This window comes from Vombatus ursinus, unplaced genomic scaffold, assembly GCF_900497805.2.
Source record: "Vombatus ursinus unplaced genomic scaffold, bare-nosed wombat genome assembly UNPS02014821.1, whole genome shotgun sequence".
Taxonomy (NCBI): Eukaryota; Metazoa; Chordata; class Mammalia; order Diprotodontia; family Vombatidae; genus Vombatus; species Vombatus ursinus.
In genome coordinates, this window is record NW_020954599.1 from 14,936,629 (window position 1) to 14,958,392 (window position 21,764).

The 21,764-nt window shown below is 37.9% G+C and overlaps 1 protein-coding gene across 8 annotated transcripts in view; it reads right to left on the bottom strand.

Moving 5' to 3' along the window:
* Window positions 1-579: 579 nt before the first annotated feature.
* Window positions 580-21,764, bottom strand: part of COL25A1 (collagen type XXV alpha 1 chain) — a 556,443-nt gene continuing 535,258 nt past the window's right edge. For 5 of the 8 annotated variants that reach the window (XM_027837336.1, XM_027837335.1, XM_027837333.1 and 2 more), the window contains 6 exons: window positions 21,572-21,625; window positions 19,430-19,456; window positions 18,101-18,154; window positions 12,833-12,919; window positions 8,553-8,591; window positions 580-1,830 (listed from right to left, as the gene is read on the bottom strand). In XM_027837336.1, coding sequence (XP_027693137.1) covers window positions 1,828-1,830; window positions 8,553-8,591; window positions 12,833-12,919; window positions 18,101-18,154; window positions 19,430-19,456; window positions 21,572-21,625 — 264 coding nt within the window. In that variant the 3' untranslated portion in view covers window positions 580-1,827. The remainder of the gene's footprint in view (window positions 1,831-8,552; window positions 8,592-12,832; window positions 12,920-18,100; window positions 18,155-19,429; window positions 19,457-21,571; window positions 21,626-21,764) is intronic. The other 3 variants (XM_027837340.1, XM_027837339.1, XM_027837334.1) reach the window with 1 other exon arrangement.

Below are 21,764 nucleotides of genomic sequence, written 5' to 3' on the forward strand. Positions count from 1 at the left end.
GCGGATAAGACATTCAGGTACGTAACCATAATTATAAAAGAATCTGAATACAGACAAAGCTTAGCTCTAAATAGAACCATGAGGAATAGAAAGCAATTCTGCACGGTTAGAGGCGCCTGGAGCCATGTTTCAGGCACAGAGTGACCTTACATAGTATATATTTACCATATCAAAGAAAGTCAACATGAAAGCACTGAAATTATGAAAATGCATCACTTGGATGCTTAAAAGTTAACAAAGTTAAGGGTCTGAGCCTCTTTTCTTCTTTTTCTTCGGCTCTTTCCAGCTGTCCTCAATGGGGTGGTCACTAAAGGCCAACTGTGTCACAGTGCTGGAGAGGAGAGAGTGTCTTTTTTCGAGTGTGAGAATACTCAAAGTTTAAAAAAAAATGTTTTTAGAAACAGGCTCACATGATTTGAAGGACTTCCAGTGCTTAAAAATTGGTCACAACAAATATAAAAGAAAATGGAAACAAATAAACAAATACTTGGGAGGGGGCAAGGTACAAAGAAAAGGTGGTGGCCAAAAGAAAAAAAAACAAAAACAAAAAATCAAAAGAAATGAAAATATCATCAGTTTCCAAAACCCTGTAAAAAAGGTTCAACATGGATTGTTTCTCAAAAAATACACTATCCAATCACATTGCAGCATGGACTGTCCAGATGAACTTGGCCACTTTACGCTGTAGGAGAGTATGTGATTTTGACTTCTCCTTATCAAAGCCCGTCCTTTCTTTAGCAACCCTATCATGCAACATGGTGACCGCCAGTTGTCCCATTCCTCAGAGAGAAGGTCTGTTGTTTCAAATATCTCCTACCTCAGAAGAACTGCTGGACATCTCCGTCATCTTTCCAAACCACCCATGTTTTCAGTTGTGGAATTCTTTTTTTAAAATTTATTTAAAGATAAAAACTTTTTTATTCTCCTCTGGGTGTTTGCTTTTGTAAACCTCTTCCCTACTCAGTCACACAAGAGACAGCGCGTGATGCTGAACTTGTCCGCCTTGCACGTCTTCACTGCCAGGAGCGGTACAAGGAAAACTGGTGGTGGGCAACAGGCCTGGCACCTTGTGTTTTTACCCAAGGTGGCCCATGGGACCCCACAAAACTGGAAGCTGTCGCTCTGCAGTCAGGACTGCAGCTCCCTCAAAATACAAGACCTTTTTCGTGTTCTTGCTCCACGGACTTATCTCTTTTTGGCAATAAGCCATGGTGTGACCCCCTTGGGAATGACAAAACGATAAAAGGAACAAAAATGTTCAGTGACTGGGATCAAAGGTATCAGCAAGCATCAGGTTAGCATCGGGCAAGCAGGTTGGGCACACACTTCATGCTTTTTTAGTTTATCTCAACAGGTAAGGGGGGTGTGGGTCAATGGTGGTGGCCGAGGTCAATGTGGATGAGAAGACATTCAGCTCTACATACAATCAGTCAGTACCATACATTTCATAGCTTTTAGTCCATATTTGGTCACAATTTCATGTAAACGACTAGTTCATAGAACTTATTGTCCATGGGAGTCCAATGGAAGGGCAAATCATGGCAGGCACAATCACACTCTATCTCTGCTATTTCCACATGGCTACATGTCATCATACCAGAGAGCTCTCAATCTGTGAGTTTTCAAGTTTCTCTCCACATGGTTTTCTATACTGTCTAACTTCGGATGTAAGTGAAGAGAAGATGTACACATGGCCAATTCAAACAGGTAGAAGCAGCTACATGTAAACATGTCTCAGACTTGTAAAATCTATATTTCATTTTTCAACTATAAATACAAAACGTAGAGCATTATATACACAACTTCATGCTTGTAAGGTTAGATTCATCACTGCAGAGAAACAAACAAAAACAATAAGTAATATTAGTAGTCTGGAAATTAAGCCACGGAAAACTTGGTGAACAGAACAGCAATTGAGAGACTAGAGACTACTGTTTATCAGCTAATCCCCAACTGGATTACTTCTAGAGGAAGCTTCCTCTTTAAGAGAGCTGAATACTAGGCAGGTGGGTAGAACAATGCATAGATCACTGGGCTTGGGAACAGAAGATGAGTTCAAATATGGTCTCAGATATTTGCTAGCTGTGTGACCCTGGGCAAGTCACTTGACCTCTGTTTCAGTTTTCTTATCTGTAAAATGGGGATGATAATAGCATTCATCTCCCAGAGTTGTTGTGAGGACAAAAATGAGATGAAATTTGTAAAGCATTTTGTAAATTTTAAAGCACTATTATTACTAAGGGTAGCTAGGTGGTGCAGTGGATAGAGTGCCAGGCCTAAAGTCAGAAAGATTCATCTTCTTGAGTTCAAATCTGGCCATAGACACTCAGTAGCTATGTGACCTTGAGCAAATTACTTAACTCTATTTGCCTCAGTTTCCTCATCTGTAAAATGAGCTGGAGAAGAAAATCACTTCAGTGTCTTTGACAAGAAAACCCCAAACGGGGTCACAAAGAGTCAAACACAACTGAAATGACTGAATAACAAGAAAATGATTGCTTATGAAATCCTACTTCTGGTTCAAAACCAAAACTACTGGCTATATTCTATGTGTCTAGCCCTTCACTATGCTAGTCCAGCCCTCTCAGGATCTACGAAAACATCTGTCTTATGTGGATGGCTTATCATTTCCTTTTGTAATTAAAACATCTTCTTTTAGCCTCTGACTTATGGAGTCATTGGAATCACATAGTATAGCAAAAGTATAGCATAGCAAAATGCTGAATTTGCAGTCAGGAAGATATGAGTTCAAACTCTGTCTCAGCCACTTAGTAATCGTGTGATGTTGAACAAGTCAGTTAACATCTATAAAATATGGCAGTTTGACTTGATCACCTCTAAGGTCATCTTCTAACTCGAAATTTAGGATCCTTTGATCTATTTGAAAGGATGGGACAATTTCCTGCTGTATGGCTTCATTCACAATGGAGACTTATAACTGACTAGAGCCGGGGTGGGAACTTTTGGCCTTGAGGCCACATGTGGCCCTCTAGGTCTTCAAGTGTGGCCCTTTGAGTGAATCCAAACTTCAAAGAACAAATGCCCTTAATAAAAGGATTTGTTTTGTAAAATTTGGACTCTGCCAAAGGGCCATACCCAAGGACCTAGAGGGCCACATGTGGCATTGAGGCCAAGGTTTCCCACTCCCGGGCCCTAGACCTTCTCATGACTCTCTCTCTCCTCATCTCCACTTTTTGGCTTCCCTAGCTTCCTTCAAGTCTTGGTTAAAATTCCACTTACTTCAAGAGGCTTTTCCTGGTCCCCCTAAAGAGTAATGCTTTCCCTCTGATAGTACCACCAGTTTATCCTGTATATAACTTGTATGCTCACAGTTATTTGCATATTGTCTTCCCATTAGATTAGGAGCTTCCTGAGGGCAGGGTACCTGTTATTAACTTTCTTTGTATCCTCATTGCTAGGCAAAGAATACTTATTGACTTGACTGACACCCTTCTCCTGTCTCTTCTGTTAGAATGTAAGCTGCTTGAGAGCAGTAACTCTCTCTCTCTCTCTCTCTGTCATTTGCATTCCTAGCATCCAGCATAGAGCTTGGCACATGTTAAATATTTAATAAATGCTTCTTGATTTATCATACAACCAACTTATACTAGCTATATAATCCAGGGCAAATAATTTATTTAACCCTTCAGTGTCCCCAGGCAACTCTCAAAGAAGCTAAATTACTAATGAGTTGCCAATATGCATTAGGAAAGAGAAGTCCCACACTGAAAATTCCTCACATAGATGAAATCACAGGTCTGGATCCCTCACTACCAACCCCCAACCTCCAACACCACCAAATATATGTAGAAAAGTAGTATGCATTCCCTTAAGATAGAAATCAATAATATTTTAAACATGTTAAACTCATTATAAGAAAATGTTTCCATGAAACCTCCCTTTTCCCCAAGCTCACACTAATCTGTAACTATGATTTAATTGTCAGAAAAAAAGAAAACCCTTCAAAAAATGTAGTAGTGTTCAAAGGGTGGTCAACTTGATTGACGGGTTCAGATTCTGGCTCTGACACTTTTTAGCTTTCTTCTCTCTCATCTCAGGCTCCTCATTTCTTAAATGGGGATAATATTAGCACTACCTACCCTAAAGAATGTTATGAGTAAAGCATTTGTAGACACCTTACAGTGATCTATAAACAGGATTAATTATTAGAGGTAAAAGGTCCTGAGGTTCTAAGTTTTAAAAATCCTCCAAAATCCTCAGTAAATCAGAAGCTATCACCAGCCTGGCCGGGGCCTGTAGGAAGTTCCCATCCTAGTACGGTTTGAAGAAGAAAGATCTTTACATATCCACTAGTTGCTTCTTAGGAACAAAATACAGCTATTTGATTGACCACTCAGGGTGCCCACTTCATCTCCTGGGGCCATTTCACTTAGAAATGTGAACCTATAAACCGGAAACAAAAGTCATTTGAACAAAGATCAATTGGCATTGAATGAGCTCAGTGCCTTGTACATTCCTTCGTGCACAGCTCAATACATGGCTTCTGAAAGACTGAACAAATGAACGAACAAATTACTGTTGGAAGAGGCCCTGACCAAAGAGACTTGTCTAATTAATCACAGTGATTTATAGTCTTGTGATACTGGCTCAGGTAGGGTTTTTTGATTTTGTTTTGTTTTGTTTTGTTTTTTATAGACCTGTGATTACATGAGTATAGGGAGCTTCTGGTGAGGAAACTTTCTCTATCAAATTAGCACCAGCTTTGCACCTTATAAGTCTTAAAGTATGCCCTAAGGCAATGAAAGGTCAAGTGATTTGCCAAGACTCACACAGCTAGTATGTGTTGGAGGTGGAGCATGAACCCATGTTTTCCTCACTCTGACATCAACTCTCCATTCACTACTTCATGCTACCACTCAAGAAAATGACTAATTATAGAGTGCCGGGCCTAAAGTCAGGAAGACTCCTCTTTTTGAGTTCAAATCTGGCCTCAAACACTTACTAGCTGTGTGACCCTGGGCCAGTCACTTAACCCTGTTTGCCTCAGCTTCCTCATCTGTAAAATGAGCTGGAGAAGGACATGAGGTCATGAAGAGTCAGACACAAGTGAAACAACTGAACAACAACAGCAAAATATAATAAATCCACATAAGCTCATATTTATATTGAGTTTTCCATGTTAATCTCTTCTTATCCTCATTGCAACCCTGGGAGGTAAGTGTTGTTATTATCCCCCATTTTACAGATGAGGAAACGAAAGCAGAAAGAGGTCAGGTGACTTGGCCAGGATCACACAGGTAGTAATCATCTGAGACTGGATTTGAATTTGGACCTTCTTGACTAGCTATCACTCTCAATCCATTGTGCCACCCTAACCAACTCATGGTTCTATTTCTTTCAAAGGCATACTGATGCTACCAGACATATGAGCTTGAGGTGCAGGCAGCCAGGTGTTGCTAGACAAAAATAAATATATTTTGAGTAGGTTAGAAACTTAGAGAAATTAAACCTTTCCATTTTCATATTCAAGGCTTGCAAGCTGAAAGAGCCAATCTTTTGGATAGGATTAAAAATCATTATAGTACTTAAATTACAGGGAATTGAAAATAAATGGTAATTCTCCACTGTATACTATTGAAGTACTCTTTGAATGAACTATGATGGTCAAAGGGTAGTTTTCACACATAAGAAATAGTTCATGATGAGTCTACCTCCTTGAGAATGATCTGATCCCAAATGCAGCAACTTATTTGATAGCTTGAAAAAGGAGTACAGGTAGGAGTACTAAATAAATGAAGTCATCAACAGAAAGGCTTTGTTTTCCCCAATCAATTGTATTTCTTGACCAAGTCGGTGAAACTTTGGTTATGCAAGGAAAAGAATTGCACAGGGGCTGACTCACTTTCAGAAGTTCTGGAGTGAATGGAAGCTAAGAGCTCTTTTCTATGCCTCCAAAAGCCCACATGGCTCTGGCCTTCATGAATGTATAAATGAGCCACAGAAAATTGGGGAAATGAACCAAACAAATGCTGACGACACTGGCTTCGTGGTTTAATTTCACTTACTCCTTTTCTTGTTCAGTACTTTTTTCTACCTCTTTAGTTGGATTTCTTCTTTATATTTATCTAGTGATTTTTTTTTTCTAGATCTGGACCTGTGACTGAATTGGTATAGAAAACTCCTCCTACTTAACTATTCTTCAATTTATAGTCTGAGATACCTCAGGTACTAACAGGTTAAATGACCCACATAAGTCCATATAGTCAGAGGTGGGATTTATTAAGGGGTGGGTCTTGAGCCAATCCAAGGTTATATTTCTATTCTTTATGCCATTTGCACTCTCTAATTAGTGCATATCATCTTTTATAATGATTGTTCTTTCACCAAAGTCCATCTTTGATGCCTTCTCATGGTATGGAGGAAACCCTGAGTTCTTAAAGATAATACTTAGTGAAATGCCTGTTTCCTCTGTCTGTCCTACCAAGCTGGAGAGATTGTGTACAGTCCCAGAAATGGATTGTTGTCCAAGAACCAGTATAGCTAATTTTGAAAAGCCTCAGCATCAGCAGGTCAAGCCATCAGATGATCAAAGGGGAAAAAAGGTTATTACCTTTACATTTTCTGCCTGCTCTACTTTATAACTTATAGTGACAGATGATGAATGTTTTGGACTCCAAAGACTAAGGTGAAGAAGGGTTGCTATCTATAGGGTACAGAAAGTTGGATGAAATCAGCCCTCTTTTGATGGATCAAATCATTATTGTATTTTATTAAATGGCTTAACAAGCGTATTTACTTTGGGTTTGTGTTTCACAGTATTGCTGTGAACTAACTGTACAAAAAATTTAGTGGAATTATTTGTAATTAACTGTACAAAAAATTTAGTGGAATTATTTTTTCCAAAAAATGCCAGCATCAGGTGGACACTAAAAATGAAAAGAAGGATTTTCAGAGGCTTACATCTACTCTGAGTATTTTATATTTTCAAAGCTATCTCTTCAAAGCCAGGAAGGTGCAAAGTCTTTTAACATAAGCAAACATTCTATGTATGTGATACAGATCTGAAACAAAAGATTAATTAAATAGTTAAGAAGTCCATGGTGTTTTGGATATTTTCCATGTTCATCTAGCTAAACACAGCATATTTATTGGAGCAGTTTGTCCACACAGTGGTGACTGAGGGCAAAAAAATGGATTTTGAATTGTAAAGTTTGCGAAGTGTTTAATACATATCTCATTCGATCTGGGAGGTAGATGCTATTATTATCCCCATTTTAAAGATAAAGAAACTGAAGTTACAGGACTTCCTTAGGATGTAGGATCTACACAGCTAGAAAGTATTTGAGACTGAGTATAAAACTGTTTCTTCCTGACTCAGCTCCAACACTCTACAACTTTACCACCAAGCTATCTCAAAGTTCTAGAAACATAATAAGCATTGTCCTGGGCACAGAGACCTTCCCTTAAATGACAAGGGGTGTTTTCAGTGGGCAGCATACAGTATAATTAAACAGTGTTGTTGCTATTCTTGCTGTCTCATGTCCAACTCTTCCCATTTTGGGGTTTTCTTGGCAAAGATACTGAAGTGGTTTGCCATTTCCTTCCCCAGCTCATTTTACAGGTGAGGAAACTGAGGCATACAGCATTAAGTGACTTGCCCAGGGTCACACAGCTAGTGTCTGAGGCCACATTTGAACTCAAGTCTTCCTGACTCCAGGCCTGGCACTCTATCCACTTTGCCACCTAACTAAACAGTGCTTACAGGTAAAACAAGTCAGCACCATCAGTTCTCAAAATGGAATTCTGAATTAAGGGTCACTTTTGTTCCACTATATACCAGTGCCTTTTCTTTTAATGTATAGACAAAATCAGTGAAACTAATAAGCCATGGTACAGTGTTATAAAGGTTGGCTCTAGGGTTCCATCTTTGCCACCTACTACCAAATGAATGAGTAAATGAATTAGCCTTATTGGGACTCAGTTTCCCCATCTGTAAAATGAGAGGTCAGATTAGATGAATTCTGAGGTCCCTTCCAGCTCTACCTGTATAATTCTTTGAATGAATGGTTGCACGCCTTTAAAAACATCTTAAGTTTGTCTGACTTTTCGTCCAACAATCAATGTAGCATTGAAGCTTTTAGATTTTCTACCTGCAGTGATTTATAGCTCAGACTGATAGAGTTCTACCATTTTCAAAGCCAGTGATTTATCCAAGCAATGTTTTACTCACTGCTATTAAATATATATAAAATGATGGAAATTGGGAATATTTTAGTCAGAGGAATGTTGGGGGAGAGGCAAACAGTTACTATTAAAATGGACGGCCTTTTTACATGACAAAGTCAGCTTCAAAAAGGTAGTTCCTAATGAATGTCATTGGTAAGAATCAGGGACTGTTTTATATCTCAGTTTAGTGTGGCGCCCTGTTCAATAACCCATGAACAAGCTTGCATAAAGACATCTTTCCAGAAGAGACTCAACTTCATGCTTGTGAAGGTTGCTTTAAAATGCATGAAAAAGTCCAGAAAGCTTTAGTCCATCTCAAAGCAAAGGAAGAGGCCATCTTAATAGAAATACTCCCTTGATCTTACCTTTTGCCAACACCCAGGCATCGGTAATCCATCCGGCCCCTGTTCCAAGAAGAACAAAAAGGACATTTCTCAGTACCCCCCAAAGGAGAGACAACTTCATAGTCATGCACAAAGTCTTAAAAAAATGACTGCTCTAACCCTAAAGTTTGAGTCTATACTTCTTCCTTTATTTTTTTTTTAACTAGGATTTCTTTAAGTAGCATATACCATTTCAATTAAGATAAAGGAAATTCAGATTTCCTCTAGAGAGGGAATGGCTATATCTTAACAGATAACATGAACTAAAAACAATGATTTTGAAAAGCACACTAAGAAATTGACAAATGATTATTATTATTAATATTTTTTTTTTTTTGCTAGGCAATGGGGTTAGGTGACTTGCCCAGGGTCACACAGCTGGAATTGACAAATTATAGTATGGTTCATCATGCCCTCATCTTTAAATATCAAGTGCTGTACTGCAGCTGTAATTGGAATGTGCTTATCATTCCATTATCTTTATTAAGCTTCTGATTCATCTATACTGAACCCTCCCTGATCAGAATAGTCTATGCATGATAATGATAAATGATCAATGCCTTATCATTTCTGTCTGAAGCTTATAATTCACAGCATGCTTAAGATCATACTTCCTTTCATTTTAATTTTTCCCTCTTTAGATCCTCAATCACAGTAGAACCTACTCATCTAATTGAATTAGAAGTCATGCTGCAGTCAAAGAATTCTATTCTCCATTCCTAATCTGTACATGGGTGTGCTGGAGCAGCTTGAATTTGGCTTGGGAAAGTCAATTGTTCAATTTTCAGTGTGGGTATTTATATCTCAGAAATTGGCAAATGCTAAAAAGGAGGTTTTGATTCACTGTTTTATTATTAAACTTGAGAAAGTGATGGAGAAAATTTAAGTAATGCAGATCAAACATAAAAGTGCAGGTGAATATCCTTCCTCAAAGAGCTGGTTGTAAACATTTCTTAGCACACCATTGTTTATATACTTTTGGTACATTGTACAGTATCCCATCTATTAGAAATTTAGAAGGTATTAAATATCCACTAGGTTCCTTACTTGTTAAATTTGACCGAGAAGTCATCTAATTTTTAATTGCAGGGAATTTTTTTTCTATTTCAAAATCCATTCTGCTTGTAAGTATAGACATGCTCCAGATACTAATGATACTACCAAGACCATAACCTTTGGTATATTATGAAAGCATGCTTGTGTTTTCCCCATGAAAGATAACCATGAAAGATCAAAAGCAAATAAAAGATTGGACACATTTTATCATAATTCTTTAAGTAGAGAATTAATATGGTCTATTCTGAAAAATCTGATCTTAAGAGCATTCACCTTTACAGAAACATGCTTAGCTAACAAATCATAAAATAACATGCAGACCAGGTATAACCCTCCCCCCAACCTAATTATAGAATAGAAGACTTCAGGAAATACTCTTCTTTTAAAAATAAAAATAACAAAAAGTAACAAAAAAAACTAAAATCCTTAAAAATATCTTTAGGTATTGGGAAAAATTTTTTAGCATTGCCAGATTGGTACTAGGAAAAGGATCAATGGAAGAGTTTTAGTAAAAAGAGGAATTGGGGTTCATGTTAACAGAGAGTAAGGAAGTACGATGAACTTTGTCAAGTAAGTTCTACAAGGAGAGACCATTAAATTGGAAATGTTAAGCAAAAAAGAGAGCAAGGTATTTGGGCTACAGATCATTATCATCTTTAGAAGGATGATGAAATGACCCTGTAATTTTTTTGATCATAGAGACTATGTTGCTATTTCATTATTACATTGAATTCTTATACGTAATAATGCTAACAACACTAGTCTGTCAGATCCACCCCAAGAAGGGCAGTGTCCAGAAGAGGTCCCAGACTTATCACACTTGAAGTGGGAGATGAGTAAAAGAGCGTCCGACCTCTATTGGCCCTCAGGTCCATCAATGGGATCAGCTCATCCAATCCTGGGAAGCAAGAGTGGGCCGACCTGGAAGTTCTTAGAACTAGGGAGGGAAATATGTTAGGAGGAATATGGATTCATAGGCCCAAGTCAAGGGGTCCTGGCATAGGTGGAAGAGGAGATTTTTTTCATCATTATGGGCTACATTGACCAAGAGAATCTGATTATGCTAGATTCTCCTTCAATGGACCAGCCTGACTAGTGAGGCAGGGCAAGGTAAGAAGGTGAACATCTTTGTTTAGGATGGGAGCTTGGGCACTTCCTGATAAGCTGTGACAAACCTGAGGATCTGAAATTCCTGACACAGAAGGGTGTGTGTGGGATGCATCAATGAGGGGCAAGTAGAAATTTGGGGCCAAGATGGAGAGGTCCCTTTTAAGCTGGGATATATATACATACATACATACATACATATATATATATATACACACACACATACATACATATATACATACATACATACATACATATATATACATATAATTTATTTATTTATTTATTCATTTTGGTGAATAAGTTTTCCGACCTTGGTAGGCTTAAGGTGACATATCTCTAAATGAATGAGCCTAGGTTGTTGTAGGTGAAAGGTTTCTGCCTGGGGCCTCCATTTTCATGAGCAATATTGAGGACTAGACAAGAAGAAGCTCAGCAAATTTCATGTCAATGGACCTAGAACTAATTTAACATTAAGGCCCAGACTGAGAAGTTTATTCAGGAAAGAGACAGAGCAAATACTCTCTAGTTCTCCAGAACTAGGCTTAAACCAGAAGAGGCTTTCTTTGTGGACCTTATTTTTTTTTAACTTTTAACACTTAATAGTGCCTCCTATCTTAAATCATATGAGGTGGTTTGCTATTATTGGGAAGTAGGGACTTAGATCTGGAAAAGACCTTAGGGGTCTTCTAGCTGAGCCCCCTCATTTTACACATGAGGAACCAGAGATAGAGAAAAGGGAAGTGACTTGTTCAGGATCCCACCACTAGTAAGTGTCTGAGGCAAGACATTCAGGTCTTCCTGACCCTAACTCTAACTCTCTAAACACTATACCATCTATCTATAAAGAAGATTTTTAAAAAACTTTTTTTCCCCTGTAGGGAGTCAGGAGTTCAGTGAAATCAAAAAATTTGGAGTGATATGGAAGACTGAAATCTGAAGGAGTCACTGGTAAATGAGACATAAATTTGCTGAAGGGGGTTAAAACAAGGCAAACCATGAGGTTTCTGGGTAGAGATGATCTGTCCCATCAGGTGTTTTATCTCTTCCTTGAAAACTAAGAGCCTTCCATTCCACTCTAAAAAGTAAACTGAAAATAGACTTTTAAAGCTTAACTTTGACTGTTTGCTCTTTCCCCCAAATAGACAGGAGCTTGTGGATCAAGACAAAGATTTATTTTTCCTCTTTTTAAAGAAAAAAAAACAAAATAAAAATTAAATTATAAGAAAGTAATGTTTATGGCCTATTTCAAAGGACACAGAAATATGGCGGCCATGTCAAGTGTGAGCAAAAGACCAGGGAGTTAATTCACATTCACTGATAAAAACAAAAACAAAAAACCCCCAAACCCACACTAGTTCTCTCGAGCTTGCGTTAGTCTCTGGAGGAGCCAATGATCCATGCACATGCATGTAAATAGGTCGAACATGTAAAGCTTGCTTTAGAAAGGCTCGCTTTACATCACTAGAGACTGGTGTGAGATCACACAAAGGAACCACATGCAGGATTGGTAGGAAAGAGAAATACTGTACCAATTGGCAAGGGGCATCCAGGCCATCCAGGCCAGGCTGACCCGGCTCCCCTTTTTCCCCCTTAACTCCACGGAATCCCTGTTTGACGAAGATTAACTTGTAATGTTACTGACAAAAGAAACATCTTTAAGCACTGAGGCTGCTGAAGGAAACAAGAATTTGTAGCCATAAAAGACCAGGAGAGGAGCAATTCTGGAGTAGCTTTCAATGGTTGGTGGATGGGAATGAGACCTGAGCATAGCTCCATGAAGGAGTTAGTCTTTTAAATGACTACCTTTTTTTAAGCTCCAAATCGAGATGCCATCCAGCCTATGTTGTTTTCTCTTTCAGTCTTACCTGTGTGTTTCAGGGGGTCCATTTTAAAATCAATTGTTTAGGATTAATACACTCAAGGTACTAGACTTGAGAAGAAGCAATCCTGTGATAAGAGCAGATTCCTTAGGACCAATTAACATCTGTAATAAGTGACTATAGCAAGATACTTCCAGTATGCTCCTCTCCTTTTGTTTTATTCTATGCCTTATTTTACGCTAGACATCAGGACAGACTTCTGTGAATGAAACATACCAATGGGCAAGGTGCATCTAATCCAGGGGCACCCTGTTCTCCTTTCTCCCCTTTGGGCCCCTTTTTGCCTTTCTTTCCCTTTTCCCCCTGTGGACACAATAGTTTGGATAAAACTATTTTATTAAAATAAAACAGATTTCATTTTGGGGCAATGGTGGTAAAAAATATATATATATATATACATATATATATTTAAAGGACATTTTTAGCCAACAGAAGCCTGAACAGACATTTACCACTCTGTTCTGGATGGGATGAAGAATATGTGGAAAACCCAATTGTACTAGCGGACCACATCAGCTGCCCAGATGGGTCCCGGGCCTTACTTGAGAGATTTGAGCAATCTTGAAGTGTAGAACCAACAGACAGACAAACCAGAAGGACAGTGCTGGTGTTTACACCATCCACAGCATCCTTAAGGATGAAATGTTTCAGTGACACATAGCCTAGCTGGGCTGACATAAACAATAGTGGGGTGGTAGTCAAAACTTGTCAGGTGCAAGACAGTGAGCGGGTCCCAGAAGGACCCACTAATTGTGGTCAATGACGTTCCCAGGGAGGCTGGCTCCTTCATTGAACACTCCTCACTTGTGGGCATGGACATTTTTAACCTTGCGCCAACAGACTGATGTTGTGCTAAGCTAGGCATACTGGAAAGAATGCTCACAGCCTCTAACTTTCAGAAACAATGCCAGATGTTTTTGCTTTGTCTCCTAACTGTTGGTACCATTTTATAAGGCCATCTAAAAATTGTTCAATATCTTAAACCATATGGATATTTGGACTCTATTAACAATGGAATCCTTTTCCCAAAAGCTAGTGCGGCATTTATGGATGGGTCACTGAAACAAGTAACTGAAAATGCTTTCTTTTTGTTTATTTATTTTCCTGAAGGCCAGTTAAAGCATCAGGAATATTTATAAATCACAGGTTTTGTGTGTGTGTGTGTGTGTGTGTGTGTGTGTGTGTGTGTGTGTGTGTTTTTCCAGTTTATTTCTCCATTGATCCCTTGCTAGATAATCACAGTGGTAAATGAGTTTCTGGCTTACTCTCAATTTAGCAAAAGCAAAAGTCTTTCTGTTTAAAATAGGAAAAGCAAGGTGGACTCAGTGGTACTAATAAAAAAAATGGAGTCAGGATGATTATGAGGTGGAATAGTAGCCATAGGAAATTAGTATTAGCTGTCAAGGTAGATGTGGTAGGAAATTTAATTGGCAAGAAGGATTCTTTGGATGGAGGAATTTTCAGGAATGGCAGCAAAAAGAGGAAAAGGAAAGAATGAACCTCTGGATAGGGAAACATAGCCAGCAAATAGATAATCAACAGTTTTTGCCAAGGCAAAAACATATGGATAATCTATATGCAAGGCAGAGGCAGCTTTTAACACTTTAAAAATAATTTATAAGGCAAATTGGTATTTAAAGAACACAAGATGTAATGAATTTCTACATTTAGATTAGTGCGTTGGTTTTGCTATCAGGCTATATAATGAAATTAAGCTTAAAATAAATGCTGAAGCAAATAATCAGACTCATCAAAGAAGAACACATAAGAGGAGCACAAACTGCTATAAGAGAAACATCCAAGTTTATGTATTAATTCTGCCAGAGGGTGAGTGGAAAGTTCCTCATCTGGCTCCTAGGTGCCAAAAAGGATTCACCAAAAGGTTTCAAATCAAAGTCAACGGTAAGTATGTCTCACTTTAATACTGGGGAGAGATGAGAAATTCTGTGAGTCAGTTGTCTCTGAACAAAGATGGCAGTCACAGGTCGGGTTGTTAGGAAAGCAAATAGACCAACTAAGCATAATGGGAGGAATGTTTTAAGACTATTCAGTCTTGCAAAGTGAATGTCCTTATTTAGCAAATACTTTTTTTTTTTTAAAGTGCAGCAAAGTGGATAGAGAGCCAGGAAGACCTGAGTTCAAGTCCTACCTCTGACACGGTGTGACCATGACCTCTCAGCCCTTTAAGCAACTCTCTAAGACTATTTGTTCAGTCATTTTCATGTCTGACTCTTTGTGACCCCATTTGAGGTTTTCTTGGCAAAATACTGGAGTGGTTTGCCTTTTCCTCCTCCAGTTCATTTTATAGATGCAGAACTGAGGCAAATAGGGCTAAGTGACTTGCCCAGGGTCACACAACTAGTAAGTGTTTGAGGGTGAATTTGAACACATGAAGATGAGTCTTCCTGACTCCAGGCCCAGGGCTTTATCCACTGTGCTAACTAGCTACCCTATTCTAAGACTATAGGTTGCAGAAAAGGGGCCAACCTGCACTGGCGGAGAGATCTCTATAGCAATGAAATTGCCGGTCCAGTATCTATCCCTATCCTGAAAAGAGAACTGATTTTGGGTTACATAGCTCACCTTCTGAGTCGTAGTTAATTCTCCCTGTGCTATGTGTGACCATGACCAGATGTCATAGGGGTGAATCTTCCAGATTTCAATTTATGTTATTTTGATAATTCAAGTAGATGGGACCCAGTCTATCCAATCCTAGAGCTCGAGGTTGCCGAATGATGCCAGTGTGGAAAGGGTTTGTGAATCAAATCAGATAATAAGCCTGTGGCCTGCTTCTGCCTCCAGGAGAAAGAGACATTACTATACAAAGGCTAAGGCATCATTGTCACTGTTAATCATCACAATTACCGAAAATCTGCAGTGTCTTTCTGTGGAGCTTAAAATATCTGTCCCTGCAGGTAGAGTGGGTACCTGTCATGGCTAATTTCCATGTGCCATACTGAGGGTTGAGGCACATGCAAGCCATTCAGGTTTAGCCTACAATTCTCCCAAAGGCAAAATTGTTACTCCAGTCCTAGAAATTCTAAAATATTCAAAGTCTGTGCTGTTGTTGTTCAGTTGTGTCCAACTCTTTGCGATCCCATTGGGGGTTTTCTTGGCAAAGATACTGGAGCGGTTTAACATTTCCTTCTCCAGCTGATTTTACAGTGAGGAAACTGAGGCAAACAGGGTGAAGGGACTTGCCCAGGGTCACACAGTTAGTAATTGTCCAAGTTCAGATTTGAACTCAAGAAGAGGAGTCTTTCTGACTTTAGGCCTGTCTCTCTCTCTCCCTCCCTCCCATAAATCCACACATAAAGACCGTACTTTCATTAAATTGGAGAACCTCCTGGTGTGGATCTCTCCAGTAATGTAAACAGGTAGTTGTGCTGTATAGGTGAAAAAATAAAAAGTTGTAAAACAATTAAATACATGATTTAGGAGATTAGAAAAGTCATTTTTTTGAGGGGGGGGGGCCTAGGCAATGGGTTAAGTGACTTGCCCAGGGTCACACAGCTAGTACGTGGTATGTGTCTGAGGCTGGATTTGAACCCAGGCCCTCCTGACTCCGGGGCCAGTGTTCTATCCACTGTGCCACCTAGCTGCCCCAAGGAGTCATTTTTATAGTATGAATTAAAATGTTCTCTTCTCTCTGAGATGATTCAGATCCTGACGCAATTACCCTTGCTACCTTGGTTCAGTCCCACGGAATAATTTGAAAGCAAGAATGCAGAGCTGTTTAATAGCAATGTGTAAGGTAACTTGTCTTACAAAGTTGTCTGGGTTATTGAAAGGTTCACTGACTTGCCATCAAATAACATAGTATATATCGGAGCCAGGTCTCGAACCCAGGACTTTTTGACTCCAAGGTTAGCCTTCTATCCACTATATTGCACTGCCTTTTGAACAATATTTACAGATTTAAAATATAAACTCCATTTTATTTTTAAATAATAGAAATCTTCTAATTTGCATCTACCTCCCAAGGTCGTTATGAGGCTCCAGTGAGAAATATATAAAATGCTGCATAGTCCTTCAAGAGACATATAAATGCTAACTATTTTTATGTTTATTTTAAGTTAGAGGATTGAACATTGTATTTTAAGTGAGCTAATCTTTCACTACGATGAACACTTTCTCTATGAACAATTGAAAATTAAACTAGACATCTATGTTTACAGCCAACTTAACTTTTTGGTCCTAAGACAGGCCTAATAAAATGCTAGGATAGATGGAAGAGGCAAAAAAAAAAAATCCATGTTTTCTTTTAATTCTCTGACATTTGCTTTTTTTAATTTAATTTATTATTGTCTGGAATCCAGTGATATTGGCATATATACACTCACCAGAGCCAGAGTCCCGAAGGACAGGTGGTACCAGATGACTTTGACTGTTGAATAAAATACAGTACTAGTAGTGGACAGCTACACACATGCATCCACAATTTAAACTACAGTGATTCCATACTGCAACTGAAACAGTACTACCAGAAAAAGAAAAAAAATAGATATCAAGTGTTCCCCAATTCATAATCCTTTTTTTTCCTTTTTTAAACAATTAATGCTGTTACAAACACTACTGATGTTGGGATAAGGCAAATCACAGAGTCCTACATCTTCTCTGCAGTATAAATTTGGAAGGTTTTTATACAGTTTACTGAAGTCTGATACTAGTAGTGACTACTCGTTTTTGCTAAAGTTTGCTAAATTTGTTGCTACCTGTTACAACTAAAGTTTTGAAAACTTCTATCTACTCTTTGAATTTTTTTTTCTTTTCTTTTCTTTTTTTTTGGTGAGGCAATGGGGTTAAGTGACTTGCCCAGGGTCACACAGCTAGCAAGTTACAAGTGTCTTTGAATTTCTAAAACCTGATTCTGATATCAGTGATGTAGAACCTGATCATATCAACTATAAAACATTTCAGGTTTCTAATTTTAGAACTCATATTTTTCATTGAGACTTCAGAAATTGGGAGAGCCTGGTTCCTAAGCCAACACAAACTAATTGTATGATTTAATTACCCAGTCTGCTTTTTACTTTCCCTATCTGAAAAACAGAATTGTCGTTCTTCTTTTTCATGCAAAGGGGTTTATGTCATGAAGATGGAATCCATGCCAGAAAAACATCACTGAAGAGTGCAATTCAGCTTCATTCAATGACCCAGTCAATGTCATTAGCCTTCATTTGCCAGAGCCTGTGCCTACCTACTAAGCCTCACAGCAAAGTCTGGGGAAAATATAGTGTGATGAGGACAACAGGGGTTAAATGTGGCCTTCATCAGAGACAGCAATAACAATGGTTGACCACACAGGCTTTTCTCATCTCCCTCTGAGCCTTGACTTTGCAGGTTCTAGTCTCTGCTTATTTTTGGCACACAGGATGAGGAAAAGACTAAGCACAGCAGTCAGTTACGAGGCTGGGAAAACAAGAGGGAGTGGATGGAATAGGATGAAACAAAATGAAGCAATTGTCCGCAGTTCAAGGTCACCTTTTCTCCTTTCTCTCCTAAATCACCCTTCTCTCCTCGAGGACCGGGAAAACCCTGTAGGAAAAAAAGAAAAACAGACAAAACCAAAAGTATCCATTGGTCTAATGTGTGACAATTATGTTGGGGAAAACATTCAGATTTATTGTTTTTCTACAGACACAGAAAGAGTTAAGGGTATCCCTTTCAAGATCAAATTAACAACAACAAAAATAACAACAACAATAATAATAGCTGACCCTACTAGAGTGTTTTAAGGTTTGCAAAATTTACTTTACAAAATGGCAACTGTCGAACCATTTATACAAGTGGGATCACTTTCCTTAACTTCTCAAAATTCCCTTTAGCTCCTGTATGATGCTTTTCAATGAATTCTAACAGCTTCTTGACTTGTCCTTCATAGTCTGTCTCAACTCATGTATTCAATTCAATTCATTCAATAGAATGTAAGCCTTGAGGGTAGAGACTGTTTCATTTTTGTCTTTGTATTCCCAGTCCCTAGCATAGTGGCTCACATATCGTACGTGCTTAATAAATGCTTATTGGTTGCAGGATGCTGGACTGGAGGTGGCTAATATATTTTCTGAGATATAAACTAGGGATGGTAGACAATTTAGGTTAAGTTTGCATTAAGAGGAAACAAGAACTTTTGAGATAACGTATATAAAGCTTTGTAAACCTTAAAACAACCTATGTGTCAACTATTATTGTTAATAATGTTAATTATAATTAATAATGGTGACAGAAACTATATGGACAACTTTGAATCATCACATGTGAACAGTGTTTGTATTTTGTGCATTCTTTTACATAACCTAGCTCTGACTCCACCAGTAAAATCATGAGTAAGCTTTGTCTCATTCCAATTCAGTTTAACCCAGTCAACTATTATTAGGCAACTGCTGTGTGCTGAGCACTAGTTTTAAATCACTGGATCATAGATGAAAAGTTGGGAGGAACCTCAGAGGTCATAAAGTCCAACCTCCTCACATCCTGATTGGGAAACTGGGGCCCATAGAGCTTAAGTGATTAGGCCAGATTCCACTGGCATTATTAAGGCTTTTAACTCCAAAATCTAGCAGTTTTTCCATGATACCATTTCTATTTGGGAAAGTAATTTTAAAATGTTACCATTTACTACCCTATGTTAACTTTCTTTCCTCTAATTGTATCCTTGTCCTATATTCATTACACAGAAACACTTGTAATACATTTCACACCACTCTCCAAATTCCTAGTATGCACAGTGAATGGTAAATAAATAAGCAATATCCATGCTGTTACAGCCACGAAGCACACTAGTATCTGTTACTATAGTCATATGATACTTACATCAAGACCAGGTTCTCCATCCTTCCCCTGCCAAAGAACCATATGAACTACATTATTGTTCCTAAGCTTAGGCTATTGTCTTCTGTACTTAGGACAGTCCATCCTACTCAGGATGGTTGTGCTGGCATGTGAGCACACAAGTATCAAAATGACTACATTTTGTAGTCATTTTGTAGCACAGAAGCTGGGCTTTTGAACTGTCACATATTTCTTTCACTAGTCAAGTGAAAGATGATGATTCATAATTCCCACAAATGTTACATACTTTCTTATTAAAGCTCCATGAGTTGATTGTATTTTCATGATGTTCAGAAATCAAATTGACTATGAACTTTTTTCTGTTTTTGAAGCTTGGTGACAAAGTCATTATTCTAGGAGTTGATTTTACAGGGGAAAACTTCAGTCATTATAAAGTCATGTCAAATTCTGAGTGTATGTGCTTCTTAATGCTTAATAATAGTAACATATATAACACTTTAAATTCTGTAAAATGCTTGACAAATGTTACCTTATTTGATCCTCACAATAACCCTGGGAAGTGGGTGCTCTTTTTAGCCCCATTTTTACAGAAAACTGAGGCAGATATCAGTAAAGGGACTTGATGACAGTCACATAACTCATAACTTTGGGGGGCAGAATTTGAATTGAGGTCTTCCTGACTCCAAGTCTTGTTATCTATCCTCTGCACCTTCGAGCTGCCTCTAAATTAGTAAAATTCTAGCTCCTTCACAGTGAAGGAAGTAAAACATGTTTCATTTCTAAATGTTATATCGATTTCTGTTCTAGACATACTTCTGGTCTCTCTGTAAATGAAAAGGACATGAAGGGAGAAAGTTTTAAAAATGCTACTTTTTAAGCAGATTTTGTAAATGAATGCTGGGCAAAGATAAAAGAAATCACAACCTGGTTGCCCAGTGATGATCAATCCATCTTTTCTTTTTATTAAATTATTAATTAAATTATTATTATTAAAACAATGTACTTCCATTGTCAAGTTTAGTGATCCATTCAGTTTCAGCAAGAAATCTGCTTTGCCTCTACCAATCATTTGGTGATTTATTTAAAAATCAGAATGTGTTAAGGTCATAGTTCAAATTTTGTTTTGTTTTTTAAAATTGTTCTTAATTGTTTTTTAAAAAATTTTAAACAATTGTTTAATTGTTTTTAATTTAAAAAGAAGGGATATATATATGTAGAGTAAAACAAACAAAAAACTTGATCACATTTTAGCAATATTTTGTATGTTTTTGCCAATAATTTTAACAAAAATACTCTTGTATCAACTATAGTTATAAAAATTTCATTGTATGCTTTATAATTTTATTTCCATGTGCCTGAGAATTTTCAGAAGGGAAATGAAAAGATAGTGATGTGTTAGATTTAGCTTTCCCAAAGGATCACTTATTATTCTAAGGATAATTTTTTCTTCACATTTGTAGTGAGGCATTGCAGACTTAGATCTGTGGGCCAAACAAAGTCCTCAGGGCCTGTATATTCAAGCCTCTTAGAGCTGTGAGGACTGTGGGTATTAATGCCTCGGGCCCCACTACCAGACAGAAATGGAGAAATGAGCATTAACATCAATGATTTTGGAAAAGGCCCATTTTTTTAACAGTAATAATACTTTCTATTTAACATATTGAATAACATGCTTAATGCTATTCAATGTTAGCCTCTTTTAGAACTAATTGGACAAAATAAACTGAATAAATAGTAAGGCTGTTAAATTCTAATTTCTTGGTAGAATCTCTGTATCTAATTTTTATGCACTTAACTTTTAATGACGGGCACCGAGTCAAATCAAATGCTACAAGTGAAGAATTAGAAATAACTAGAACCCCAGATTGCACATTAGCCTGGTTTGTTCCAGTGATAATCTTTGGTGTTTTCCATTCATTCTCTCTCTCTCTCTCTCTCTCTCTCTCTCTCTCTCTCTCTCCCCCCCCCCCCCATCTGTGTGTGTGTATGAGTTCAAGAAAGAATAATGGTATTGCTGAAAGAAACAGACATAATTAGGGTTGCATTTCACATGATTATTTTACTGTTTTCCTTGAATGATTATTCTGCTGCTCAAGGAAATGACTGGGAAAATAAATGACATTTCATCAATGTATAGACTAATGAAAGTTATAGTCAACTCACAGGCAAACCATAAGGTCCCCTGGGACCAGGCTCTCCCACAGCTCCCTTTTCACCCTAAAAGAAAAATAATAATGCAACAAAGACATTCAAACACATATACACACACTTTATTTTTGTAATAATGTGTCCTTAAATTCTCTGTTTAAAGTTTACCCATACCATTCTATCAAAATCCCAGAGAAATGGTCTCAAT